The 25,256-nt window shown below is 38.6% G+C and overlaps 2 protein-coding genes across 5 annotated transcripts in view; one reads left to right on the top strand and one right to left on the bottom strand.

Annotated features, from left to right (window-relative positions):
- gdpd5b (glycerophosphodiester phosphodiesterase domain containing 5b) overlaps positions 1-14,528 on the top strand; it is a 57,896-nt gene extending 43,368 nt beyond the window's left edge. Inside the window, exons 9-18 of one of the 4 annotated variants that reach the window (XR_008809503.1) lie at positions 558-640; positions 1,831-1,981; positions 2,627-2,848; positions 3,898-4,055; positions 4,413-4,560; positions 4,903-4,985; positions 6,231-6,245; positions 7,535-7,647; positions 12,332-12,574; positions 13,597-14,528. Coding sequence is in view for 2 of the 4 variants with exons in the window: in XM_056271116.1 (XP_056127091.1) it covers positions 558-640; positions 1,831-1,981; positions 2,627-2,848; positions 3,898-4,055; positions 4,413-4,560; positions 4,903-4,985; positions 6,231-6,245; positions 7,535-7,647; positions 13,597-13,664 (1,041 nt within the window). In the remaining 2 variants the exon portion in view is untranslated. The remainder of the gene's footprint in view (positions 1-557; positions 641-1,830; positions 1,982-2,626; positions 2,849-3,897; positions 4,056-4,412; positions 4,561-4,902; positions 4,986-6,230; positions 6,246-7,534; positions 7,648-12,331; positions 12,575-13,596) is intronic. The other 3 variants (XR_008809504.1, XM_056271116.1, XM_056271117.1) reach the window with 3 other exon arrangements.
- A 601-nt stretch (positions 14,529-15,129) lies between these two features.
- hspa13 (heat shock protein 70 family, member 13) lies at positions 15,130-24,525 on the bottom strand. The gene is made up of 5 exons (XM_056271138.1): positions 24,384-24,525; positions 23,409-23,749; positions 23,116-23,329; positions 21,042-21,209; positions 15,130-16,495 (listed from the first exon to the last, which is right to left on the bottom strand). Exons 1-5 carry the CDS (start codon positions 24,406-24,408, stop codon positions 15,927-15,929), a joined length of 1,317 nt encoding a protein of 438 aa, XP_056127113.1. The 5' UTR covers positions 24,409-24,525; the 3' UTR covers positions 15,130-15,926.
- Positions 24,526-25,256: the final 731 nt, after the last annotated feature.

Here is a 25,256-nt window from a genome sequence, read left to right as displayed (position 1 = left end):
CTTCTGCCACTCCTAGCTACAGCTGTAAACACCCAAACTTGGGTTGAAAACACATTGAGGGTGCTGGTTTGAGATCATAGGTGTGGAACGGACCACCAATGGCTTTAAAAGCCAGAATTCTGAGATGAGGGTCATAACCATAAGTCCTCTCCAAAGGCACATTCATACTGATCCTGTTGATCCTTAATCTATTCCTCCCCTCATTCTGCATTTGTCACATGTAGACCCGCTGTGTTCAGATGATCTCAAGTTGCTGCTTGCATGCCGTTGCATAAGCATGAACCACAGAGGAGCCGTAGATTGTGCATCTGTCTAGCCCTCAAGCACTCAGTGAACCTCTGAGATGAGTTATTGATTTATATCCAAACAACAAGGAAGATGTTTTGCTATTGCCTAGCTCCAGGGTGAGAAGAGTCTCACATTTTGGTTGAACAGTGCTCTTTCCTTTGCTGCCTCCATAGGGTTCAAGTATGCAGTACATTAATCTTTGTATCATTTTCACTTCTTAATTTGTTTAAAAAAAAAAAAATTCTTTTCTTTTCTCGCCTCTTGTTCAGCTCGCTCCAGAGAACACTCTACTATCCTTCAACCGAGCTCTGCAGAGAAATGTTAGTGGGTTGGAGGCGGATGTGACCATCAGGTATTCATACATTCATTCTGTCTTGTTCTTCTCTTGGTACAGTTCAATCAATAGATTATACAGAGCAGTGTGTGTCTAAAGGCACAAGGCCACAGTGTGTGTTTCAAAGTGTGAATCCTTGTGTGGCAGAGCGAGACTGCTATAATGAGAGGTTGGCATGAGTCGTGACGTCTCTTTAACCCAGGGAGCGCATAGTAATTGAACACTGGGACAGACAGGAAGACTTTATAAAGAAGCCCCTTTAAGCTATAATCTACTCTGCCTGCACATCTTTAGATAATGGAGCAGAAATGATCCATCTGTTGTGTTGTCATTTATCTTGGTTAAAGAGAGTCATCACTCAAGCTTTTTTGAATGAGATATCTCAAATACAAGTGAACAGAATGGACAGAATCTCTGGCATAATGTTGATTTCCGCAAAAATCATTTTGACCTCATTTTTAGAAACACTGCAAAAAATGATGCTATTTGCTTGTTCTTTTAACTGAAGTTGTAACTGAAGAAATTAAAAGCAAATAATTTCTGTAATCCTTTTATAATCTATTAGTAAAAATGTTAAATGTTTTAAATTCAAGGCTGTTTTCTCCTGACTCATCCACCTTGACCATTGTGTTGCAATGATACAGCTGCAATTTTCAAATGGTTGAAAACAACAATATATATTGTAAGAAACACAAATTAAGTCTTGTGGGCCATTACTGCTTTGGGATTGGTTGTTTCAGGCAACGTATTGCTTTGGTTGGGAACATCTGGTTTAATTTCATTGAGAGGTGGTGGCACTGGTATAAAACCATATTCAAATAAAATGGGTTGATGTGGCTTAGAGGTTAAATGATCTTGTCTGGTAACCCAAAGGTTCAATCACAAGCTACCACCATTATTGTGCTCTTTCAAGTCATTAAACCTCCATTTATTCGTTCCCCCTTGTAAAGGGGATCTGTAATCTGCCAAATTAAATAAATAATACTACTTCAATTGTACAACAATCCCACTATTGCAATAAGTCCATACAGATGTTCTTCTGCCTTTCACAGCATACAGTAAGTCCACTCACCTCTTTTATTCACTCTCTTATCATTGAATATTACCCAGCAGTGCTGGCAGGTTCAGCCCTAATGGAAGCACTTTCTCAGTTGCATCTAAGTGCTGTCTAATCACAAACTGCTGAGTAACTCTGGCTTTGGCTGTAGTCTAGATGGTGTGCCATTCCTCATGAGAGACCGGACATTGAGGAGAACCACAAATGTGAGGAGAGTGTTCCCAGAGAGACAGTATGAGGATGCTTCACTCTTCAACTGGACTGATCTGAGCTCACTGAACGCTGGCCAGTGGTTTCTGAAGGTATGGGCCATATTGGCTCTAAACAATGTCTACAATAAGGCTGAAATAGAGATGTAGTCGTGTTAGTAATTTGCATTTATTGCAGTGGGGACTTATAAAAAACAGGATTTTCTTTTTTAAGTATGAGTTCAGTCTAATATGTAGATGTACTTTAATACTCACACTAAGCCTCTCTCTTGACCATTAATGGAAATTATATTGCAAAACAGGTCATTTGGATAAATCATTTCACAGTTATGATGTCAGCACATAAGTATATGTTCGCCCAAATTTATACATAGACCACTGTTAGTTTTGTGCAATCAGCCCAACCTAATGAACAATAACTAAACTGCATTTCATGCAAAGTGATTTGCCAGTTACAACAGATATCATTTGCTTATCTTAAAGGTACAGTAACAAAAATGGTCTGTTTATCTCTAAGGGTTATGTAAATTGAAATTATGACTTTTGCTCCAATTATAAGTGGACTTCAATGCTATCTAACGTGATATACCCGCAAATTAAGCACAGTGTCATAAGCTTCATAGTTTACACTAAATGTCCTCGTTTTCTTTTGACTTTAAAGTGTTAATCTTTTACATTAAGAATGTATAAGTACGTATATCTGCATATAGCTTGACTAACTGATTTCACTGAACGCAGGATGACCCTTTCTGGACTGTACAGTACATGTCAGCTTCCGAGCGCTGGTCGGTGGGGAACCAGACAGTGTGCAGCCTGGAGCAGATGCTGAAACTAGCGGCTAAATCCAAGAGCTCGGCTGTATTCACTCTGCGTAGACCACCGCCCAATCACCCCCACCACCACGACTGGGTCAACCTCACCCTGGACACTGTTCTGAGGTCAAGAATACCACAACAGCAGGTTAGTCTAGAGGGAGTGATACTCACCTTTGATATGCTACTGGAAATCTCATTCGTCCTTGGCCTGGGGTTGAAATAGATATCTTTAGGATAAGTTTGTCCTTGTTTTATATGGTTGTATAGTCGCGCCCCCTAGCTGTGAGTAAAACTAATTACATTATGAACTTGTTACCTTAATAAATCCTACTGTATCATATTTGAAAAGCAAATTTCTAAGGCCTATATTATCAACATGATCAAAACTTTGCTGAAACACCAGTTTTACACAATCCACTACATGCCTGCTGTCATCTGATTGATAGTTTATACTTTTTTCAGCAAGCAAAAAGCCTTTTAGTATAAATGTAAAAATGTTCACCTTCAGGTTGTGGTACTTGTGTCTTTTTGCTGTGAAATCTTAACTGATTTTTATAAAGTGAACGTAATAATAACGTTTATATTGTTAGTAATATTTTAAGATGAACACTGATTAGTCAAGATGATCATCCATACAGAATTTTTTGAAAAATCTTAAAATCTGGATTTTGAGGAACATTTATGTGTACATCTCTCAGTCTTCATAGTAGTGCAATGCATTATATGTTTTGCCCCATACAATAAAATCGACAGAGCTTTGATCATAAAACGAAGCATTTAAATATCATCTTACAAAGACATATTTTTGGGAAATATAGAGTGACAACTGATATTTATATGCATTTTTTGTATGTAGTCTCCTATACTGTTATAAAGATCTCATTAATTTACATTACAAGCTATCAGAAATTCATCTTACTTTTTGTGCATAAAAATATCAGCAACTACACCAAATTGCATATTTTTTGCTCATTTTGGGCCTCTGAATAATTTCCCCCCCTCCTTGAGTATGAGTTCCATATTGTCCTATATCATAATATATATCATATTAAATCTTATTCGTGATACTTTTTTCAAATGTATAATTAGATTTTTCTGACTATTACTTTATATGTCAGGCTTCACAGGGTTAATACAGTATAATTATTCCATAGTTTGTATTCCCCTTCTCACATTGAACTGTTTTGTGTGTAGGTGATGTGGACGGTGGACAGTAACAGGGAGATGGTGAGGCAGGTTGCTCCAGGTTTACAGCAGACCTCAGTACAGAAGCTGCCCCTCGACACACTCCATCATAAAGACATCAGCAGGGTCCTGCTGCGCTACAACCAGGCCTCTGTGCAGGACGTCCGGTAGGCCTCTGCTCTACTTACAAACACCTGGTCTCACTTACAACATCCACATTACACGATAAGGGACAGCTTGGGAACAAAAGCTGCAGTGTCTGCTGCACTAGTGTAATGTAACGGAAATGCAGTTGTTCAGCCAAACTCAAGCTATATTATAGCCAATGTTGCTATTCCAGGGCGCAATTTAGCCTGTAAGCTTGTTGCTCACATCTAAATTCAACATAAAAAGCCATAGCAACAACAAACAAGTACAGCGAAAATAAGAGATTGACAAAAATGTGTTGCAGTTGGTGTGAATAGGCTTTTAGTCCCCAGTCAAGTGTGTAAAAGCTCATCCCATATCTCTGTTTATTTGAATAGGCTGTATAATGAGAACAACATCAGTCTGACTCTGTATTCGGTGAACGCCCCGTGGCTGTATTCTCTGCTGTGGTGCAGTGGGGTGTCGTCCGTCTCCTCTGAAGCCCCGCAGGTGCTGAGGAAGGTGCACTATCCGCTCTGGCTTATGGTACAAACAATCATCTGCTTGTAGATTATTCATTAGGCAATGGATTAAAAATATAATTGGTCAACATCTGCTGCTCTGGCCTTTATTCAAAATACATTTTTTGAATGCTGTTAATTTTTTTTTTTTTACTAGAATATAAAACAAATATGCTAAATATGTTAATTGAGTTAATGACATATTTTGTATATAATATATATTGATAAAATGATCTCATGCAATATAATATTCAGGAGCATGTTTTATATGCATTGTACAGCATTGGCTGTACTATAAATTTCTCTTGCACCATCTAGTGGTGTGTGTGTGTGTGTGTGTGCCTCACTAGCATTTGTGTCTTTCCAGACTCCGGATGAGTACTGCTTGATATGGATCTCCACTGATCTCATTTCCTTTGCTGTAGTTCTGGGAATATTTATATTCCAGAAGTAAGTGTCCACTTGTTTGACATGGTATGCTGTAGATTATAGGAATGATGTTCTATTCAAAATAATTATTTTAGTATTATTTATATACTGTTAAGGTATTTTTTAATATATTGAATTGGCTTTTATTTTTTCAGTTTTTTTTTATTTTAATTTTGTTGAAGTTTTAATAATCATGTTTTGTGCTTTTGTCATTTTTATTTGTCTTTTTTAGTCAAGTTTATATATACCGTGTGTGTGTGTGAGAGAGAGAGAGTGTGTGAGTGTGTGTGTGTGTGTGTGTGTGTGTGTGCATGTGTATTTGTATTTATCTTTAGCACTTCAACTTTAAATTATTTCAGTTAGTTGTCAAGGCAACATTTCTCATTTATGTTTTATTTATCAGATATATATTTTTTCCACTTTTTTCCAACTAATGAAAACATATATTTTTTAAAGTTTTATATTTAGTTTTAGTTAACACTAACAACAATATCTTAGTTCTTCTTTCCAAATTTCCAACATGTACACTAACATACTTAAATGAAATATTAAATATTCATCTCAATTTAAATCATTTCAATCTCATCTACATTACAAGCAATACAAAATTAGCAAATAGATATATATATGTTTATAGAAACTTAGAGTATCCTGTATATAAATATTCAGTTTTTACTACTAAAGAGATATTTTCAAATGTATGTTCTGTATGAACTTGCTGTTTTTTACTGCTTAAATTCACCCAAACAGTACAGTTTTAGTCTAAAAGAAAATATGATTTTGAATATTGTAGTAATGAAAGCTAAAGGTTGTTTAAAGTCATTCATAAAACACATAGATTGTAAATTCTATTACACAATCAAATTGTGTGTTGCAGCTTCTTTCGACCTTTACAAAACAAAATATGAATGCATCCTGAACCATGGTTAGAGATAAGGAAAGAAGAATAAATAAGAAGAAAATGTGTTTGCATTAATGTTGTATTAGATTTTTAGCATACTCCCCAGTTATTTTTCATTATAATGTTTAATGTTCCAGATCAGCATCACTGGTTAATGTGTGAAATGAGCACTCAATGTTTTGTGGGGCTCTGGATCCTTTAGGTTTGCTGCGCTTGCCATAGTGACATTTGCATCTGCTTTTCTGAACTGACCTCTTGATTCTCTCCCTTTCTTTTACCCCTTTCTTCCACCTCTCCTCCTCTTCTTCTTGCTCTCTGCCTGATGTGCATGCTCCTCTTCTCTGCTGCATTCTGGCATCTCTCAGCTATCACATAATCAGGTAATTGGGTCAGCACTGTTGGCCCATGCTGCCAGTGTATATCTCCCTTTCTCGCCCTTCTTTCTCTGTATAACCCTGTTTCAATCTGTCTGCCTGGATCTTTTGTTTGACCTGGATTTTGTCAATGCTATTTCTAACTCTTCTCACTAAACCTCAGCCCACATGATTACACTTTAATATCACTGTTTATCACGTAACATATAATTCATATTTAATTCAGGTTTATCCAGGAAATACACTTTAGGATTTTGCTATGATTCTGCAAATATCCCCCTATACTGGATGAGTACGGAACGAGCAACAACCACAATTGACTGACAGTTACATTTAACTGCTTTTGTTTCTGCAAGAGTCATTTTCTATTGTTGCAGAGATGTACCCCCCCAGAAAAACAAACAAAAAAAACATTTATATTTTAAGGTCATATGGTTTAAATCTGATGGTCTTGTTTTGAGCCAACAACACTCCAAAATGTCAGTTGTGACAGATGGTGTTGGATATTATCAGGAAAAAAAACATACTTTGTATAACAGATGGTCACTATAGATTAACATGCTTGTTTTTGGTTCATACATAAATCTAAGTCTTAAGAGTTTAGTAAATTATTCATACACTTGCATTCAAATATTTGGGGGTCGGTAAGATTTTTCAAAATGTTTTTGAAAGAAGTCTCTTATGCTCACCAGGGCTGTATTAATTTGATCAAACATACAGTAAAAATTGTAATATTGTTCAATGTTATTACCATTTAACATAACTGTTTTCTATTTTACAATGTAATTTATTCCTGTGATGGCAATTTTCGCTGAATTTTTCAGCATCATTACTCCAGTCTTCAGTGTCACATGATCCTTTAGAAATTGTTCTAATATGATTATTTTCTGCTCAAGGAACATTTCTTATTATTATCAGTTTTGAAACAACACTAAACATTTTTTTTCAGGACTCTTTGAAATATAAAATCTATATAACATTAACAATGGCTTTACTGGCTTTAATTTTGATCGATTTAATGCAACATTGCTGAATAAAAGTATACATTTTTTACTGACCCCAAACTTTTGAACGGTAATGTAAATACGTTGTTGTACCATATCTTAGTGTCTACCAATTACGTTAATAAATCACCTTGAGATTCGTGAGTTAATTTGATTTGTCAACACTGAGATTATAAATCAAAAAGGAATGTTTTATTAGCAGGGTCAGCTGTAACGACGCATTCTCTGTTTGGCTGTGGTCACTAAGGGCGGTTTGTGTACGTGTGTGTTTGTGTGTGCACGTGATCACAGGTGGAGAATGAGTGGGATGCGTAGCTACAACCCAGAGCAGATCATGCTGAGCGCAGCTGTCAGGAGATCCAGCAGAGATGTCAACATCATGAAGGAGAAGCTCATCTTCTCTGGTAAGAGCCACCAAAACACCTCCTGTTGGCATTTATCATACTGTGTGTGTGAGAAAGAGCTTATTGGGCAATCAAAATGTGTAATAATGACTGTTAAACTACATATTTCACCATTGTACATGGCAAAATACTGGTGCAACATTTACATTTATTTAATGTCTCATTTATTACTCCACAATGTCTCACTTTTCATACCACCAAGCTCATTAGCACCATCTTGTGACTCAAAACTGAAGGGATTCACTATTAATTATAATATATAGTAGTGAGTAAAACATTTGATAAATGGCTAGAAACTCATGTTGAGGCCCAAGTTACAGCAAGAAAACTATAACGTCGCCAGGAACGTTAGGAACGAACCAGGAGAAAGTCCAAAGAGCTGAATGATAAAGAACTTAAACCTGAGGAAGTTACATTGTAGTTAAATATGTTAGTTAACTGGTCCATAGATAAAGTAAATTGAATTGCAGATTAAAAATATATAAATGAACAGTGTCGGGGAAAGTTACTTTTAAAAGTAATGTGTTAGAGAATTGCACCCTTTCACACCAAAAGTGACATGAATAATCCTCAGGCTGAAGGAAATGCAAATTCACGTCTGTACAGTAGAGGGCGCATCTCAAACAAACCTTTCAGCTGCTGCCATTCTGAATAACACTCTTATGGCGCTTTTCCATTACCAGTACCAGCTCGGCTCGACTCGACTCGCCTTGGCTCGCCTCGCCTCGACTCGGCTCGCTTTTTGCTCCGTTTTCCATCGCAGAAAGTACCGCCACAAATAGTACCCGGTCGTCATAGCGACGCATTTCGTTCCTCGTTGCCCCATCAAGCTCTCGCTGGATCCTCTCTTCGGCAACCAAACAAAGGAATGTCTGCACCTCCTCGTTTGACCACGGCGTATTCTTCCGAGTTGCCATAATAATAGTAGTAATTTAAGTTTAGTAACTATCTCTGGCCAAACTATTTAAAAATGGCGGGGTTATTCTGGATACTCCATCTGGCCCGTGCAATGATGACGCAGATTCTCTGTGACCAATCAGCAGTCGGCATTGTTTCACGTCACATTTTAGTATCGTCTCAGCTCTCCACTTTTCCACTGCATAGTACGGTACGGTTCGGTTCGGTACGGCACGCTTTGGCGCTTTTCCACTGCATAGTACAGTACGGTACGGTTCGGTTCGGTTCGGCTCACTTGTGGTGCTTTTCCACTGCATGGTACGGTACGGCTCGCTTCGGCTCGCTTTAAATGGTACCTGGTCTGTTGAGGTTCCAAGCGTACCGTACCGGTGTTCTGACGATTTGTGCTGCCTTGTCGAAAAATGCTACCGTAACGCGAATCGATCACAGAATGTCGATTAAAATTATATGAAATACAATTATAATACAATTCTAAGTTATGAGTAGCTACTGTATACTTTAGACTACTGTTTTTATTTTTTAAACGGTGTGAAAATTAAAAATTATCATCAAATATTCATCTTTGACTTGTCAAAGCACACTTTTCCTTAGTAACTGAAACTTTCAGTTATTATTGTTCAGCTGGCTGACCGTACACATATTCATATGCTAGTTAGCATTTTTAAAGGGAAATTACAATATAACACATGAAAATGTACCTTTTGTTATAAAAAACTGTGCGTCTGCACATGCGCAAGTAGCAAATCTCGATGGGTAGCATGAATCGTCAGAACACCTGTACTAAAATGTGACGTAAAAACACTGCAGATCACCGATTGGTCAGACAGAATCGTCACTACCAGCATCATTGGACACTTAACCCGCTAGATTTAAATAACCAGTAGACAACAGCCAACGCGGTAGCATCTGTTTTTTAAACTTTAAAAAGAAATGGCTGAATCGTGGTCAGTGGACGAGGTGCAGACGTTCCTCTCGTTGGTTGCCGAGGAGCGGATCCAGCGAGAGCTATCACCGGACCTACAAACAGTGTAGGGACAAAATAACGATCAGTCCCACCCACTTTGAAGGGGTACTAGCTATCCCTAAACCTACCCATCACACACACACACACTGCCCCTATCCCTGCTAACTGCGGTGGAAAAGCAACCGAGCTAAAGCGAACCGAACCGTGCCGTACCGAGTCGAACCACGCAGTGGAAAAGCGAAGCGAGCCGAACCGTTCCGCGCCGAGTCGAACCACGCAGTGGAAAAGCGAAGCGAGCCGAACCGTGCCGTACCGAGTCGAACCACGCAGTGGAAAAGCGAAGCGAGCCGAACCGTTCCGCGCCGAGTCGAACCGTACCGAGCCGTACCAGCAGTGGAAAAGCGCCATAGAACCTCGCCGGAGGTGGTACGAAATAAAGTACCCGAAAGCAGGTACAGGTACAACTTTTACACAGTGGAAAACCAAACAAAGGCGAGTCGAGCCGAGCCGAGGCGAGCTGGTACTGTGTAGTGGAAAAGCGCCATTACTTTAGCGATAAAAACAAAAGTTTTAGAAAAATCATGCTAACGTGAGTTTCAAATACTTCAGGCTTTTGAGGAATGTTCATTTCTCTGTCATCATAGTATTTCATTGCATTAACGTTACATGTTTTGCCCCTCATAAGAAAAAACTACAATGACAAGCAGTCTACTATCCACCTGATTTTTAACGTAAGAGTGGCCATTTGTCATTTGAATGTGTGAGGCTTCCAGTGTCAACCACCTAGTTATTTTAGCTGTTTAAAAATCGCTTATTTCCGCGTTGCTAAATAAGGTGGATACTGTTATAAAGATTTCATTGATTTACACTACAAGCTGTCAGAATTTCATCTTACATTTATGGTGCGTTATATTATTTATCCGCGTCGGAGTTCCGACTAGGAAGACAGACGTTGCCTAGCAACACGCACCAACACGCCCCCTTTCCTCGGATTTTCCCGCTCGGATTTCGGACAATCGTGAGGACACCGAGCAAGAATTCTGATACGGAATCCAAGATGGCTGCGCCCTGTGTGACTTAGTATGAATTGTTTTCATTGTTTTTGGACCGCTTTGGTTGTTTAAAGCTCCAGTCCGTAACTTTTTTAAGTTAAAAATAGTCCAAAATAATTATATTAAAAAAAAACTTATTCTGCCAGTGGTCAAAACTATCTGCTTGCCATAGCTAGATTCAAAACGGTTAGCTTGTAATAATGATTTTAATTCCAGTGGTACTGGTGGGTTTCCGCGGGAAATTCGAGCATGTCTTTGCGTCATGACGTCACACCCGTACACATAAAGAAGGAGTTTCGGCTAGCCGGCTATACTGCGCGTGACAAGATGTTTAGATGTATAGGCTTTTCTCGCAGCACTTTACATAATTAAACTTATGGCATCCAGAAAGATCCAAACAACAATAATCAGTGTCATCAACTGGAGATTCAGCAGTTATAAAACCCAAAAGACTTCGTACTTCGGATTTAAGGTGGCTAGAGAAAGAGAAAGAAACCGTCTCATGCGAACACAAGGATTTAAACATCGGCGGGGCTTTTGAAAAGTGCTTGAACTCCGTGTTTTGAAGGGGTTCAAAACGGAAGAAGAGACGGCTTTTTTCTGCTGAACAAGTAAGACATTTCAATAGTTCAATCGTGTAACAGTACGTTTTCTTAATTCACAGTTATGGAGTTTCCTTTGTTGTGCCTTTCTCGTTTTGCTATTATGGAGAATATGAATTCTGAACTACACAGGTAACCATAAAACACATTAAATGTAACATTAGTCACGCAATGCTGATGTGATGTTGTTAACATGAACAATTTGAGAACAAAGTAGGCTATAATTTGCACGGTTGCTGTAAATCGTGTTGATTAAATCTAACGAAGCTTATCATGTCGAATGCTTTTTCCCCCTTAGTTGGTCAGAACAAAAATGGATGTTACTTACTTGTTCAGAAGACATTTTCTAATGAAAATTCTTATGTTGGTCAAACTTTCAAAAAGTGAATCTGTGATTCTGACAGTATCCACACAGCGCGGTGACTGACAGCAGCACTCGCCTCAAAACACTGTTCATCCGCGCTGTTTCATGCCGATTTACAACCCACGCAAAGATGATAATTCCGCGAATCACTGCAGTTACAGATTTCGAACAGAGAGATGGCGACAAAGAGGAAAAGATACGGACTGCAGCTTTAAATGAAGATTTTAATCACTCATATTACTGCAATACCTTACTGCGTCCGTATCACTGCCTGTGGGTATGGGAATCGGTCTTGTTGTGAGTGCAATATTGAATGAAGCCTTGTTTCAAACGGGTGTTACTAACGTGGCTAGCGTTGCTAACAGAAGATAAACTAAAACATGAAATAAAGTGAAAATTTTAGAAGTTCAAATGGCTGAGTTTTGATAAGCGCCTGGTACTCGGCCAGTGGTACCATAGCAACAGCTTTCCGGGTGGCGTCCATGTTTTTTCTCCGACTCGGACGCACAAAACATACCAGAACGCTTGAAGTGTGGAAATGGCGTCATATCCGAGGGCCGAGTCGGTTCGTTGACTATAATAGAACGCATCATTAGACCACAAAAAACATCAGCAACTGCACGAAATAGCTCATTTTTGCTCTGTTTGGGCAAAATTCAAATGTCAGCCTTTACAGGGTCAATGTCCGGTTAACTGTACACATGTTGCATGCGTTGTATTTCTGGATAAGCTTTGTGTGTGCATGTGTCCCAACAGTGTTCGCATGCCTCTGTGTGTTTTTAAGGTCAGCCACAGTAGCTGTCCACCTCCTGGGTTTGAGTCTTCCACTACTGTATGTCTCCGCATCCCATTCCATCTCATTCCCAGTCCCTCCCCTCTCCCTCCTGTTTCTTACTGCCTGCCACCGTCCTGTCTCTTCCTGCATCCATTCATCCATCCATCCATCCATCAATCCATACTCCGCTGACATCCCACAGACTGAATGATCTGTAGCACCACTGGCCAGGGTAACTGTGGCCTGCGTATGGTGAGTATGAGGGGGAGGATCATTCAGATGTGTGGAATTCAAAAAGAACATCTACAATTTCTTTTTTTTCACCAACAGCTCGGTTCCGAGTGTGCAAACTACATAGGCAGCTATACCTTCTAATAAAGCATTATTATTATGTTGAACCTCACACAAACCATTAGAAACCCTTCTGATATGCTGATTTGGTGATTTAAGGAACATTTCTTTTTAATATCAATGTTGAAAACAGTTGTGCTGCTTAAAGGTGTAGTAAGCAATCTCTGCAAAATGCTGTTGAAAATTTAAATCAACAACTAAACAAACAATTGTGTGAATATTTGTTAGTGTATGTGTTTGTTTGGATGTCGATTTTAAATGGTGTGAGTGTTTCTCAGAAATCGCTGTGATATTTGAAATTTTTGTGGAAACTGCTAGATCTTTTTCAGGATTCTTTGATGAATAGAAAGTTCAAAAGAACATTAATTCTTTAAAATAGAAATCTCTTGTAACATAAATGTCTTTAATTTGATCAATTTCTATTGATTTACTGTAAACGTACTGAATGAAAAATTGTTTCCCTCAATTTTGTCTGAATATGAGAGACTTGGCTATTGGAAATTGATTCCAGTCTGATGTTAGCATCCAGCTAAGCTAATGAACAAATAACAAAAAATGTTAAGTTATTTTAGAAACTGTTTTCGATTGATATTGTTGAATAAAAGTAATAACATCTAACCTTGACTAAAAGTGAATAAATGTTATTTTGAGTGAGAAACGTCTTGCTTGTTGTAATACGTGTAATACCAACTGACTGAATTTGGCCAAGATTTTAAGGCAAAACACATTTCTTATAAGGTTGAAAAAGAAGCACACCTGATGCCTCATTAAATGCAGACTACTTAGGCAGCTCACTAAGGTTTGGAACAGAGCCGATGTGTCTCAAGTGTGTTTAAAGATCCTCGGTTCGCGATTTTGCATGGTCTTGCAAACGTCATGGATGTTAAACTTTATTTTTATTGCCTTCTTTCATCTTTTTCCAGAGGTGAGCAACGGAGTCAGCAGCGATGAACCATACATGGAAAATGGATTTAACTACTACACCAATTAAGGCGTTGCTCATTGACTCATGGAGCGAAAAAAAAATGCATCACATCCTGAACCAACTTGTGGTGTATACTCCGAACTGACTACTGACTTAACTCTTAGTCTACTGGTGATGATGGACTCTTGTACAGCCCCCCCCCCCCTCTCTTTTTCCTTCCGCTAAGTTGCTTGTTCTAAATTCTGGACAATACAGAGAAGTATGAAGTGTGGTTTTTCTGACTATTACCAAATCTGTGGCCTCTTCCCCCACGTAACGCTTGAGGATGCTGGAATGCCTGTTACTTGCTTCGTATTGCAAGCATGCCTGTGATAATATAGTGGATTTTATCTATCTATCGGTTTTTGGGGATTTAATTTTTTTCTAATCTTCCATAGCCAGCCAATGTGGAGTATAACGTATATAATGCCAGCTTTTTTTTTATTTCTAGACCTTGATTTGATGTGATATTCACAGTCTAATGATGCCTTCTGTTCAAACGGTTGTAAATTTTGTAGAACTATCAGGTGTTTACAGAGTGCCTGCCTTTAGCCCTCCAGTGATATTTACCGTGTTTGACATTCCACCTATTTAGCATGTGGTTCAGTCGTCATTTTGAGAGGAAATCACCCAGCCTTATCATCTTGGTCGGTATGATGCCAGAATACATGGAACATTTAGGCACATGCTCTGCATACATACCAGTGGTTTGATTCAAGAAGAACAAAATAAATCCCCTAATTAGTTTGGAATGGGGGATTACAGAAACCAAAAGTTAAAGTTTAGTTTAGGCTGTAGTTGAACACTGTTTATAAGGAAAGCTGGCTTGGAGTTTCGACGCCGTGCAATATTACTTGGACACTGTCCTATAATAAAAAGTGTTTGAATGTTGTTCAGTGACTTTAATTTTTTCAACTATTAAATTATAATTTTAGCGTCAACCCTCTTGTTTAAGTAGCGTTTCATGTATTGAATACTTTGTACAGGGCTTCCTGTTGCTGAGGTGCCCTGACCCCAGACTTAATATTGTAAATGTGAGATGTGACATTGTTTACAGTGGTTGTGCTGTCACACAGAGGACGGGGCTGAACGATTGTGCTGGTTGATGTTTTTATGATGTGTTTCAGAGGTCAGTCAATAAAAAAGAAACTCGGACAGTGTTTGTATTTCTTTGCACAGTAGCAAAAGTTAAAGGATTTTAATGACATGAAATGGTACAGGACTTTTACAAAAATAGAATTATAATAATTCAATATTTTGAACAGAGTTACAGGAAATGTTTGGATATGCATTCACACTGATAAATGTATCATAACTTTTCCCTTTTGTCTTGTTTACTGTGTTCTGGACTCTGACATAAAGTGCAATAAACTTAAGTTCACACTTTGCATAATTGATTTTCACCTCCAATATTGAGCGTTTAGCTTTTTTTTTTCTCATAAGGTTAAATATACTTCAGATTTTTATAGAATGTGAAACTAAGCATGAAATATATATTTTAATCTAAATCTTTTAATTCACTTAAATTGTAAAAAGTTTCAGTTTGAATATTTCTTGAACTTAATACCACATTGGTCATGCTGGTACATTTTAGATGATTTGTATTTAACAGTTGGCAGTTACGTTTACTACACTAATATTTAACTCTATTAGAAAAACAAAAACTTGCATAAAAAGACAAGTCTTTTAAAATAAAATAATCAGACTATGCTTAGTCTATCAAACACATTTAAATGTGGAAATAATAAAAAGGCACAAGCAAAACTCCAGTAGACAGAAAGTGCTAGCTGTTAAGATAGCTAGCCTCTGCAAAATAAATAAATAAATAAATAGCTGAGACTGGAATGATTGTTCAGTTATATACAAACAGCTGCTTCCCTGAATACAACATCATTAAACCTGCCAAAACCAGTTGTAAAAGACTTATTGCACAGTTAGTACCAGTTAGGCACACAGATGGCAACAAACTAACCGATATTGTCCCAAGCAGACACTTGCTCGGGATAACAGAAGAAAAACATTCTCTCAATGCTATTTATATAATGAAGATCTAAATAAATACTCTGCATCTGTTCAGAAGATAAACATACAAATTGTAATTTGGGAAAACAACTCCAGACATTAAGAACAAATGGTCTAGTAACCATTGCGTTTGGCCCGATTCATTGCAAAGCTAATGCATTTGAGGAAGCAAAGACATTAAACATGTCGTTTAACCAAATTTTGGCTTGTTGGCACAGATCAGTCACGTGACAAATGCCCAAGCAGCAGTTCAAGTCTCTCAACCAATCAGCTGAAGTTGGTCTTGCGAAGGTGCCTGTTGGGAATTTCAATTGCGCTGACCTGGAGAGGCCAAGAGCCGCCCATGATGCCTGCCTGAATAGCCACCCCGGTCACCACGGCCAGGTCAGGGTCCACGGAGGTGTTCGGGTCCTTCCCAAAGTACTGACTGATGAGCTGTCTAATGCGGGGGATCCTCGTGGATCCTCCGACCAGAACAATCTCGTCCACCTCCTCTTTCTCTAGATGGCCCTCTATGAGGACGGTCTCAATGGGTGCCAGAATCTTCTGGAAGAGATCCGCATTGAGCTCCTCGAAGAGTTCCCGCGTCAGCTTCTCCTGAAATAGGACTTTTTCCTCTCGTGCTCCATTCTCTCCTGTTGTCTGCAGGTGAAGAGGAACTCGGAGATGAACTTCAGAGTCCTGGGTGAGGTTGAGTTTGGCGGCCTCGACAGCCTGTCGGAGAAGGTGGATGTCTTCTTTAAGAGTAGGGGGCACGCCGTACTGCTGCCGCACTCGCTCCATGGAGAACTGCAACAAACGCTGGGTGAAGTCCTGCCCTCCAAGCTTGTTATTACCTATGGAGATAAAGACATGTGTTAATCCAGTGCTGAAACAGGATGAGGCTTGTGCACCTGATGTGGTATCATTTCCATGTGTGTTAAATGTCAGTGAGGTTTCAGTGAGAGTATTACCCAAAACCTTGCAACCTAAATACCCATTGAGGTCAAACCACTGAGCCTGGGGAAAGATGTGTAGGCCCATGTAAAAACAAAGTTCATGACCAAGGTACCAACCTCCATATTCTAGACAATGAATTTCAATGATTTCCCAGTAATTTGTGATGACCAGAAAAGTATTGAAATAAATAACTTTATAGAGATAACACTCTAAACTGAGCAGAACTAGAACAAAACTTGACTAGAAATTTCCATGATATTTAAATTTAACTCTGACATTAAGTACAATACAATTAAATACAAAGTAAAAAGCAATATTCAATACACCCACATGAGATGTTCTATAGAACAAACAGTTTTCTATAGAAAGTGTATTAAGTGGTATGTGTCGCCCCCTTCAATAAATAGATTCCACCATGAAGAAATGACGGGGCAGGTGGTGTTTCACTAAACGTCAGAGACAATCCTCACACTCATTGGCTGCCGTCTCTGTAGATACGCTAGTCACGAAGAGTAAAACAAAAATTAAAACCATTTTTAAGAAAAGGTATGAGTCAAAACTAGGGTTGCCGCGGTGAGAAAAATTTCCCACCGGTTAATCGACGTGTCACAACACCGGTAATCCCGGTGTCACCGTGGGGGGCGGGGCGGGGGGAATTGCTTTTAAATGCGTGCGCGTTATACTTTCACTTTGAGATCGGTGAGGAAAATTTCCCACCGGTTAATCGACGTGTCACAACACCGGTAATCCCGGTGTCACCGTGGGGGGCGGGGGGGGGGGGGGGGGGGGGTGTTAAATAGCTTTTAAATGCGTGCGCGTTATACTTTCACTTTCGAAATAAGCGTCAATTGGCAATTCAGCGTCAATTGCTTGAATGGACAAAAAAACAACAACTCGGCTCGCTGATAATAAAACTTTTATTTATAGACAGAACTTTTATTAGCATAACGAACGAATAAAAATAACCCCATGCATAGGCTGAAAATCGTCAAACTGTGGGCACAAACAAATAAGAACCATAAAACGTTTATTAACGAATAAGAAAATAAAACAGGCCAAAATAAATTACACATTCCGCTATTATCTTGCTTTTCTGTAATTTGACTCGTTCTCATCTCCACACGTGCTAAATGGAATCCTGATGCTTGCTGATCTGTGACGTGACTGGCTCTTGGCACGCACTGCGCAGTTCAGTTTTTAATTAGGGATGCAACGATACCGCTTTTTCAAAACCGATCCGATCCCAAAATTCTGAGTATCGGCCGATACCGATACCAATCCGATACCAGTGCAGTTTTTTTTTTTAAATCAAGTAAAATTTCTATAACTCTGTGTGTTGAACTGATAATCACTCTTTTGTGTGTTAAACACAATCTACTTAACACAGACAACTTAATTTTAAAGAAAAACAACAAATCCAAAAAATATATGATCATAATCTGTGACAAAAATGCTATAATAAACTAGATTAGTGGATAATTCAGCAGTGCAATTTAGTCTAGAAAAATCATGAGTGCAAAATAATTGTATCAAATCTGAACATTTAGTGAAGAAAATTTAGGGGAACAAATAAGAGACAATAAGTGTAACACTAAATCTGGTCAAACATTACACATTGCTCTTTGTATTGTTGTAAAATACATTCATGAAAAACAAGATAACAAAAATCAAAAAGATAAATTATTATATATAGAGCCTAGCCTATAGGCTAGGCTACTATAAAATTGAGACATGTTTTAAATGTATAGCACAGCTGTTTAATGAGGCAGCAACATATGATAGATAGGACAGAACAAGAAAGGCTATTAATAATCTTTCATTGCGCAAAAGTAGTATGATATGATTATGAAGACTCCAATACAGTGCGGCACACAGCGCATATGCGCATCTCGAGCGCAGAATGATGCGCTTGAAGCAACAGAGAGTCACAGCGCGCAGCGCGTCGAGTCCACATTGAAAAGTTCAAAGCACAAAGGAAAGACATATCGATGCGTAGTGTATTATACACAGTTATCTATGCAATCGTTTATTGAGCCTTTTCTTTTAACAGTTTTAAATTTCAGTTACTGTGCGCGTGAAGAACAATTATAGTGCTCTCTGACTCTAGGCTAGTGTTGCGATCTAACAGACGCCCGGTAGAAAGTAACATGATTTAGTTACAGCAATAAAGTCCAGCAATATAAAGTTGTTTTATGCTTAACCATAGACCTTTATCTACAGATCAAGTATAATAATAGTAACATTGAATCATCTTGATCTTGGAGAGTTTCATCGTGTTGCCTGTCGTAACAGAACGCGACGCGCTGTTAAATGCTGAATGGAGAATGACTGACAGCCGCAGCGGAGGGAAAAAGTTTACGTGATCTTGAATTTAATGACTTAATTTTTATCTCACATTATACTATATAATGGCTTCAGAACACTTATAACATAGTGCACGAAAACTTTATGGTACTTGATAATGTTTTTGTGCCTTTTGTGGGGCTTAACGATAACACAATAATACGCACAATATCGGATTTGGATCGGCCTCCTCTGACCGATACCCGATCCGGCAAAAATGGCAGTATCGGAGCCGATACCGATACTGAGTATCGGATCGATGCATCCCTATTTTTTATTATAATGTATGCTCTCTTCTGAACTAAATAATTGATAATTATTTTTAATTAATTCAAATAAATATTTTAGCAAAAACGAATACTTTAAAAAAAGTCAAGACATCGCGGTGTTACGGTGGGAAAGTGATGTCACCGGTGATGGGGCTTAAAACCGGTAACACCGTCAACACCGTCTATCGCGGCAAGCCTAGTCAAAACGTTTAATTATTATGCATGTCATATATAATTGGTCTATAAAACGGCAGACGGGCTGAATGAAAATGCAAATTCACAGTTTGGCAGTAGGTGGAGATTATGGAAAAGCAGTGCGCTTATAAACCACTGTATTAGGTATTATAGGGACGTCCCGCGTGACGTCACGCCATTTGGAGCAGCCATCTTGACGGAATAGAAAATGCTAAACCGCCGGTGATAATACAGCTCGTCGCGAAATATTCCTATCATGTCCGAGCAATGCTGTGCATTTGGATGCGATCAGATACGTGTGATCATACAAAAGGAATATCTTTATACCGTATCCCAAAAGAAACAAAACGGAGAAAAGTGGTTGGCGGCAATAAACAGGCAAAACGCATGCATGCATTCCTAAATCAGTTAATTCGTTAGGCGTATTATCACATTACATTCTTTCGTTTTCAAATACCAAAAGCTGATCTTGTATTTTATTTGACACTTCTTATAAATCGTTAGAAACACAGGTTGAGACAGTCTCAATGACAGTATCATACTACAGTGACAGTCAGAGTGATAAGTATAAAAAAGTTAAGCATAGGCTATTATTTCGTTTTTTTCTTGGATCAAACTAGAATAAACAAATTCATTAAAGATACACTTAATCTTGTTGGTGATTTTGTTTTGTGTTTTTCCCTGTAAACTCAGTTTAAAAATTATTACAGGTACTGTAATTTGGTGATAAAAATACATTGACCAACCTTTGCGGTGATGATTGAAAAATCATTTTCTTATAATGAAGCGTGATGGGAAGTGAATAAGGTAGCTGTAATGTCACCGAACTCAATGTCAGGAAGTTTTTCTACACATTTAATGCCTGTAAAAAGAACTTCTGGTGCTTCATATGGATATATGATTCCTAATTCCTTTATCTTCCTCTTGTATATTTATTTTTGTGATGCTAATAATAAGTGCGATGACATGACGTGGTGGTGGGAAAAATCGATTCTGTTCTTCCACCATGATTTTGCGCATGCAATTATATCAATACTGTAGCGCAAAGTATTGCAATATTTAGGCTAATTATACTAATAATTATATTATTAGTATAGTAATATACTAATAATTATATTATTAGTATAATACTAATACTATATATTGCCCACAGCAATGGATCTATGAGTAGCCGACGGATGTATTCCGTCAAAATGGCTGACATGCGGCTAGGGGTCACGTGACTGGGAGATCCCTATACAGAGGTAGGATGAAAAGAAAATGCCATGGAAAGTTTTCTGAGACCGTTCTTTTCAGACATACATTCATATAACAAAAAAGTCCTCGCGTGTATAATTCATAATTAAATTAATTGTGAAGTGGTATAAATGCAAAAATTACTTAAGAGTGCAAAAAAACATTAAAGTTAAAATAAAATAATTAAGCTTCCCCCTCGGTCCGGTCACAATAGGCCAGGTGTGGTTGCACCAGTTGCACCCTAAGGACAGCCCTGGCCTGTTGACAACCATAAACAACTATACATACACAGTTAAGCAAGTAACAAAGTAATCCTGCCCATTAATACCACAAATATATATCTACCACAGTAAAATCTCTGTGCTGACACATTTATAATGTCAATCACAATCAGACTCACCTGCCATTGCTCTGGTGAGGAACATGCCACCCTGCTTATTGAGAAGTGACACATCTAGTGTTCCTCCTCCAAGATCCACCACTAGCACATTAAACACTTCTGCCTTATGCAGTCCATAGGCCATCGCTGCCGCCGTGGGCTCGTTGATCACCCGCAGAATGTCCAGCCCTGGATAAAAGAAGAGATGCACAGTGATTGATCATTTTATTTAACTATTGATCATTGAACAACAGAACATTATCAACAGGCTATTTTCAACCATTTCAATAGAAAGACCTTAAGCTGTCACACAAGGTGCGGTGACATTAGTGAAATTTCAGAAAAATTTCGTGTGCAAAAAAAGATCAATTATCAATAGCGTAGAGATGTATGGAAGAAATTGCAGAACAATATTAAATGTGACCACACCTGAAAGGGTCATGAAACCCTAAAACACATTTTTTTGAGATGTTAAAGGCCCCCTGAAATCAAAATATATGTTTTGTAGTTTTTAGTATGAATATGTTAGGATTAAGGTTATGAATAAGCTGGTGTGTTCCAAACCAATGACAAAATCCACATTTAGGAGATATAAGAATTCAAAACTTGCAGTCCCTCACTTCCGCTACAATGGATCACGGATTTTTATGACGTCACAGCGGACTTCAGCTTCTCATCACATCTTCTGTCCAATCAAATGCTCTCTAGAATGTAAAGTGTCCCGCCCCCTACGCTATAAATACCACCTGATCAAAGCGACCGTTCGTTGACACTGACACGTCACGGAGCAATATGGGGTTTTGCCAGGGTCGATATTCTCCCGGCCACTATTTGAAACAACTCGCGGCACGGATGTACATTATACAACTAAATAAAATATCTCCAGTTAACTAGCAGGGCATTCATTTAGTTTCTTTTGTCAAATAAGAGGCGTTCTAGCGCCGAAATTCACCGGACACATTCTGGCACGGACACATTCCGGGTTGGACACGGTGTCCGGACACATTTCGAGACGGACACATTTCATTTTTCATTTCCAGAATTTTCATTTTTGGGTGAACTATCCCTTTAAGGACAAGCGGCAGCATGTTTACTATTAGGCTACTGTCACTTTAAGACTGGTACACACCTAATATACACGCATATGACACGCAGCCAATTTCTCTCAAATGTTTGCTTTCACCTTAGACATAACCAACTGCAGTTATGTAAACCGTGTGTGTATTTGACAGTATTAACCCAATAAGACTCGAAAGATAACTTAGTCCAGTAACCAGGCGCTGCTTGACAGGCTTTTAGTGCCTGTGCGCTTCGGGTGTACAAGCTCAGAAAAGAGCATGTTAGAACAGCGCATCAGCACGCGAATGAAATGTTTAACCGGCAAGGCTTTAAAGCACATGCAAATAATGAAATTTTGTGAACTGCAGTATCCCGTGAGTGTAACTCGACCTCTGCGTTAATGTGATGTGAATGTACGTCGCAATGTACAGTATGTAGAGACGGAGGCGCCATAACTGAACTGATAGAATGCACTGTAACACGATACCACGAAATTTCTTCAAAAGCAGATCGTGGAGACATTTTAATCATCCAAAATCACAAAATCGTGATATCGCTCACCCCTAATTCAAATGTCCCGAGAGACCGGTTCAGCGCTGTTCCTTCACCCCTGCCTGTTCAGCTGTGTTGTTGTCCTTCAGGCACATGTGTCGTACGTGTATGTTCCCTCAGTAACACAAAAGTGCTGTTTGCATTTCCCCGAGATATGTTTAGAAGCTGGAGTGCGACTGCAAATACATGGGAGATATAATGGCTGTAACAATATGCGGAGCACGGATGAGAGCGTTTTTTTTTTTGTGTGTGGAACGCCGCAATAAATATAAATATTTAGCTACAAGAGAACGCTCATATTTTAATATTCATTATTCTGTATAATGAGTGTGTTGTAGGTCTGTGTTTTATTGATTGTTTTCTCCCCTCTTCCCACAGCTTTACACGCCCATTTCTTGAGTCTTTTTCAGCTCTGAGGTGTGAAGGACAAGGCTAAAACATGGGAGGGTTTCATGACACTTTAAGAAGCGAGCAGTAAACTGACCAGCTAGGTTAGCAGCTCTGATGGTGTAGTTTCTTTGCCTCTCATCAAACTCTGCCGGTACTGATATGATGGCTTTATTAATAGGAACTCCCAGTTGCTTCTCCGCCATCTTTCTCATTTTGAGGAGGAGACGGGATCCGATGAATTCCGGAGTAACTGTAAAGGTGCTGTTTGTAGAGACTAAGAATTCTGCACTCCCATTGTTGAATATCACCTGTAAAATAGTAAAAAGAAAATGTCAGAGAGTGATGAATGTAAGACTGATGAATGAATGTAATGTATGAAATGTGTACCTTAAACGGGTATCGTGCACTCTCTCTCTCTAAAGTCTCTTGGTCAAAAATCTTCCCTATAAATCTCTTGGCATCGTAGATTGTGTTTTGAGGATTTGTGTCAGACAATTCCTGGGCCTCATGTCCAGAAAACACGCCGGTAGGGGTGAACGACACCACACTCGGGATGCTTTTGCGACCTTTGTCATCTTCAATAACCTCAATATCGCCTGTGCCGGGGTGAAACACTCCCACTGAGCAGAACGTAGTCCCAAGATCTAACCCAATGACCCTGGGCTTCGGAGGAGGCAGGTATTGCTGTCCCAGATATCCTGCTAGGAATAAAGCCAGGATGACAGAACCTGTAGGGACATACAAATATATATGACTGGTGAAAAGAAAAGAATGGTGAAATCAGGCAATGAGCTCCCTTACAAAAACGTATTGTGGTAACTTACAGTATCAGATGGAAATAGCATGATCATTTTGTTATACCATACTAGTATACTATTGGTTAGGCTACCATATGTATATGCCGTTCATGAGCAATTCAAAGGATAACGTTAACTTATAAGTCCAAAAACATGGTATGTAAAAGAATATAACATGGAAAAGACCACGATGCCGTTTGGTAGGGTGCCTATCAAAACAATATTCCTGAAGGAAGCCCAAAATGCTGTCTAGCTAACTAGGTTTTGAGACACAGCCGCTGTAACAACTGTAAAATAACTTAAAGAACGGAAGCCGAACAAATCTGCTTATGTTTGAGTCCGACTGCTTTGTCTCACGCTAGACAAGATAACTAACGTTAACTATCTGATTTGGTTTAAATCAATCTAGTTATCCACGTAACGTTACAGTCAGTTATTTGGGACTTTCATGCCAGATGCGTCAGTTCGGTTTCTAGCTAACGGCTAACGTACACGAAGGTTTCTTCGGTTAAATTTGACATGTATCTTGCCGGGTAACGTTACATTAGTTCAAATTAACACTCACCTATTATGGACATTTCTCCCGCCATGTCTCCAACACAATATGTTATGGATAACTGTACATGAGATGTTCATTCAGTTTCTGCGCCGACAGTACGAACACATACACGTCAACCTAATACGAGCTGTTGGGCTTTTGGGAGTTGTAGTTCTATTCATCAGCCTCACAGTTACAAAGTGATTGGAATTATCTCTTCTGTAAACTACATTTCCCAAAATGCACTTAAAACGCAAGCGGACTTTTGCACAATTTCCTGTGCGAACCCAGGGAATGAAGAAAATAAGTGCGTATGCATGGTACAAACAAACAAATAATGGTTATAATAATACCAACAATAATAATACATTTAAAACATTTTAAAATATGTAATTCTTGGCAAACCTGCATTTAAAAAAAGAGTAGCCTATTATTATTAATCAAATAAAAATATTTTTCCACTCTATTATAATATGTATCTGATCTGATACTATATTTTCCAGAGCAGAGATGTAAAATGAATAAATGTGGTCACAAACTTACATATTTCCTGCTACAAGATCGTAGTAAAATAGATTAAATGGAAAGATTGGGAACATTTTTTTTAAACTGACTTGCCACAGTGCCCTGTCATTCAAATTATGACGCACCTTTGCATTAATATAATTAAATATACATATAATACGATCTCTGTGCCTGTCCTATTCTCAGTTCTTACAGACTTGTTTAAAAAAACGTTCCTTTTCATTTTCAAAAAATAAGCATCCAATAATATCAGTAGCTTAAATATTAGAAAGCAGCTCAGAGAGGGGAGTTGCATATTATGGAAAGTGCTTTGAAACCAAACCTCCTTTTAAAGCACAGGACTTCTAGTCATCTGGAAACTTATCCAAACACCCA

The sequence above is a fragment of the Rhinichthys klamathensis genome, unplaced genomic scaffold (assembly GCF_029890125.1).
Source record: "Rhinichthys klamathensis goyatoka isolate OS25496 unplaced genomic scaffold, OSU_Roscu_1.1 h1tg000311l_1, whole genome shotgun sequence".
In the NCBI taxonomy this organism is placed as follows: Eukaryota; Metazoa; Chordata; class Actinopteri; order Cypriniformes; family Leuciscidae; genus Rhinichthys; species Rhinichthys klamathensis.
The sequence above is the reverse complement of the archived record's forward strand: the minus strand, read 5'-3'. Positions and strand labels throughout refer to the sequence as shown.

What these genes read in the sequence shown, in the direction of transcription:
- hspa13 (XM_056271138.1), bottom strand. Translation starts at nt 24,408, where the DNA reads ATGGCGGGAGAAATGTCCATAATAG. An exon ending in GGGAGAAATGTCCATAATAG is followed by an intron (nt 23,750 to 24,383) that starts GTGAGTGTTAAT and finishes ATGTCCCTACAG; the next exon opens with GTTCTGTCATCCTGGCTTTA. An exon ending in CAGAGCTGCTAACCTAGCTG is followed by an intron (nt 21,210 to 23,115) that starts GTCAGTTTACTG and finishes TCTTTTATCCAG; the next exon opens with GGCTGGACATTCTGCGGGTG.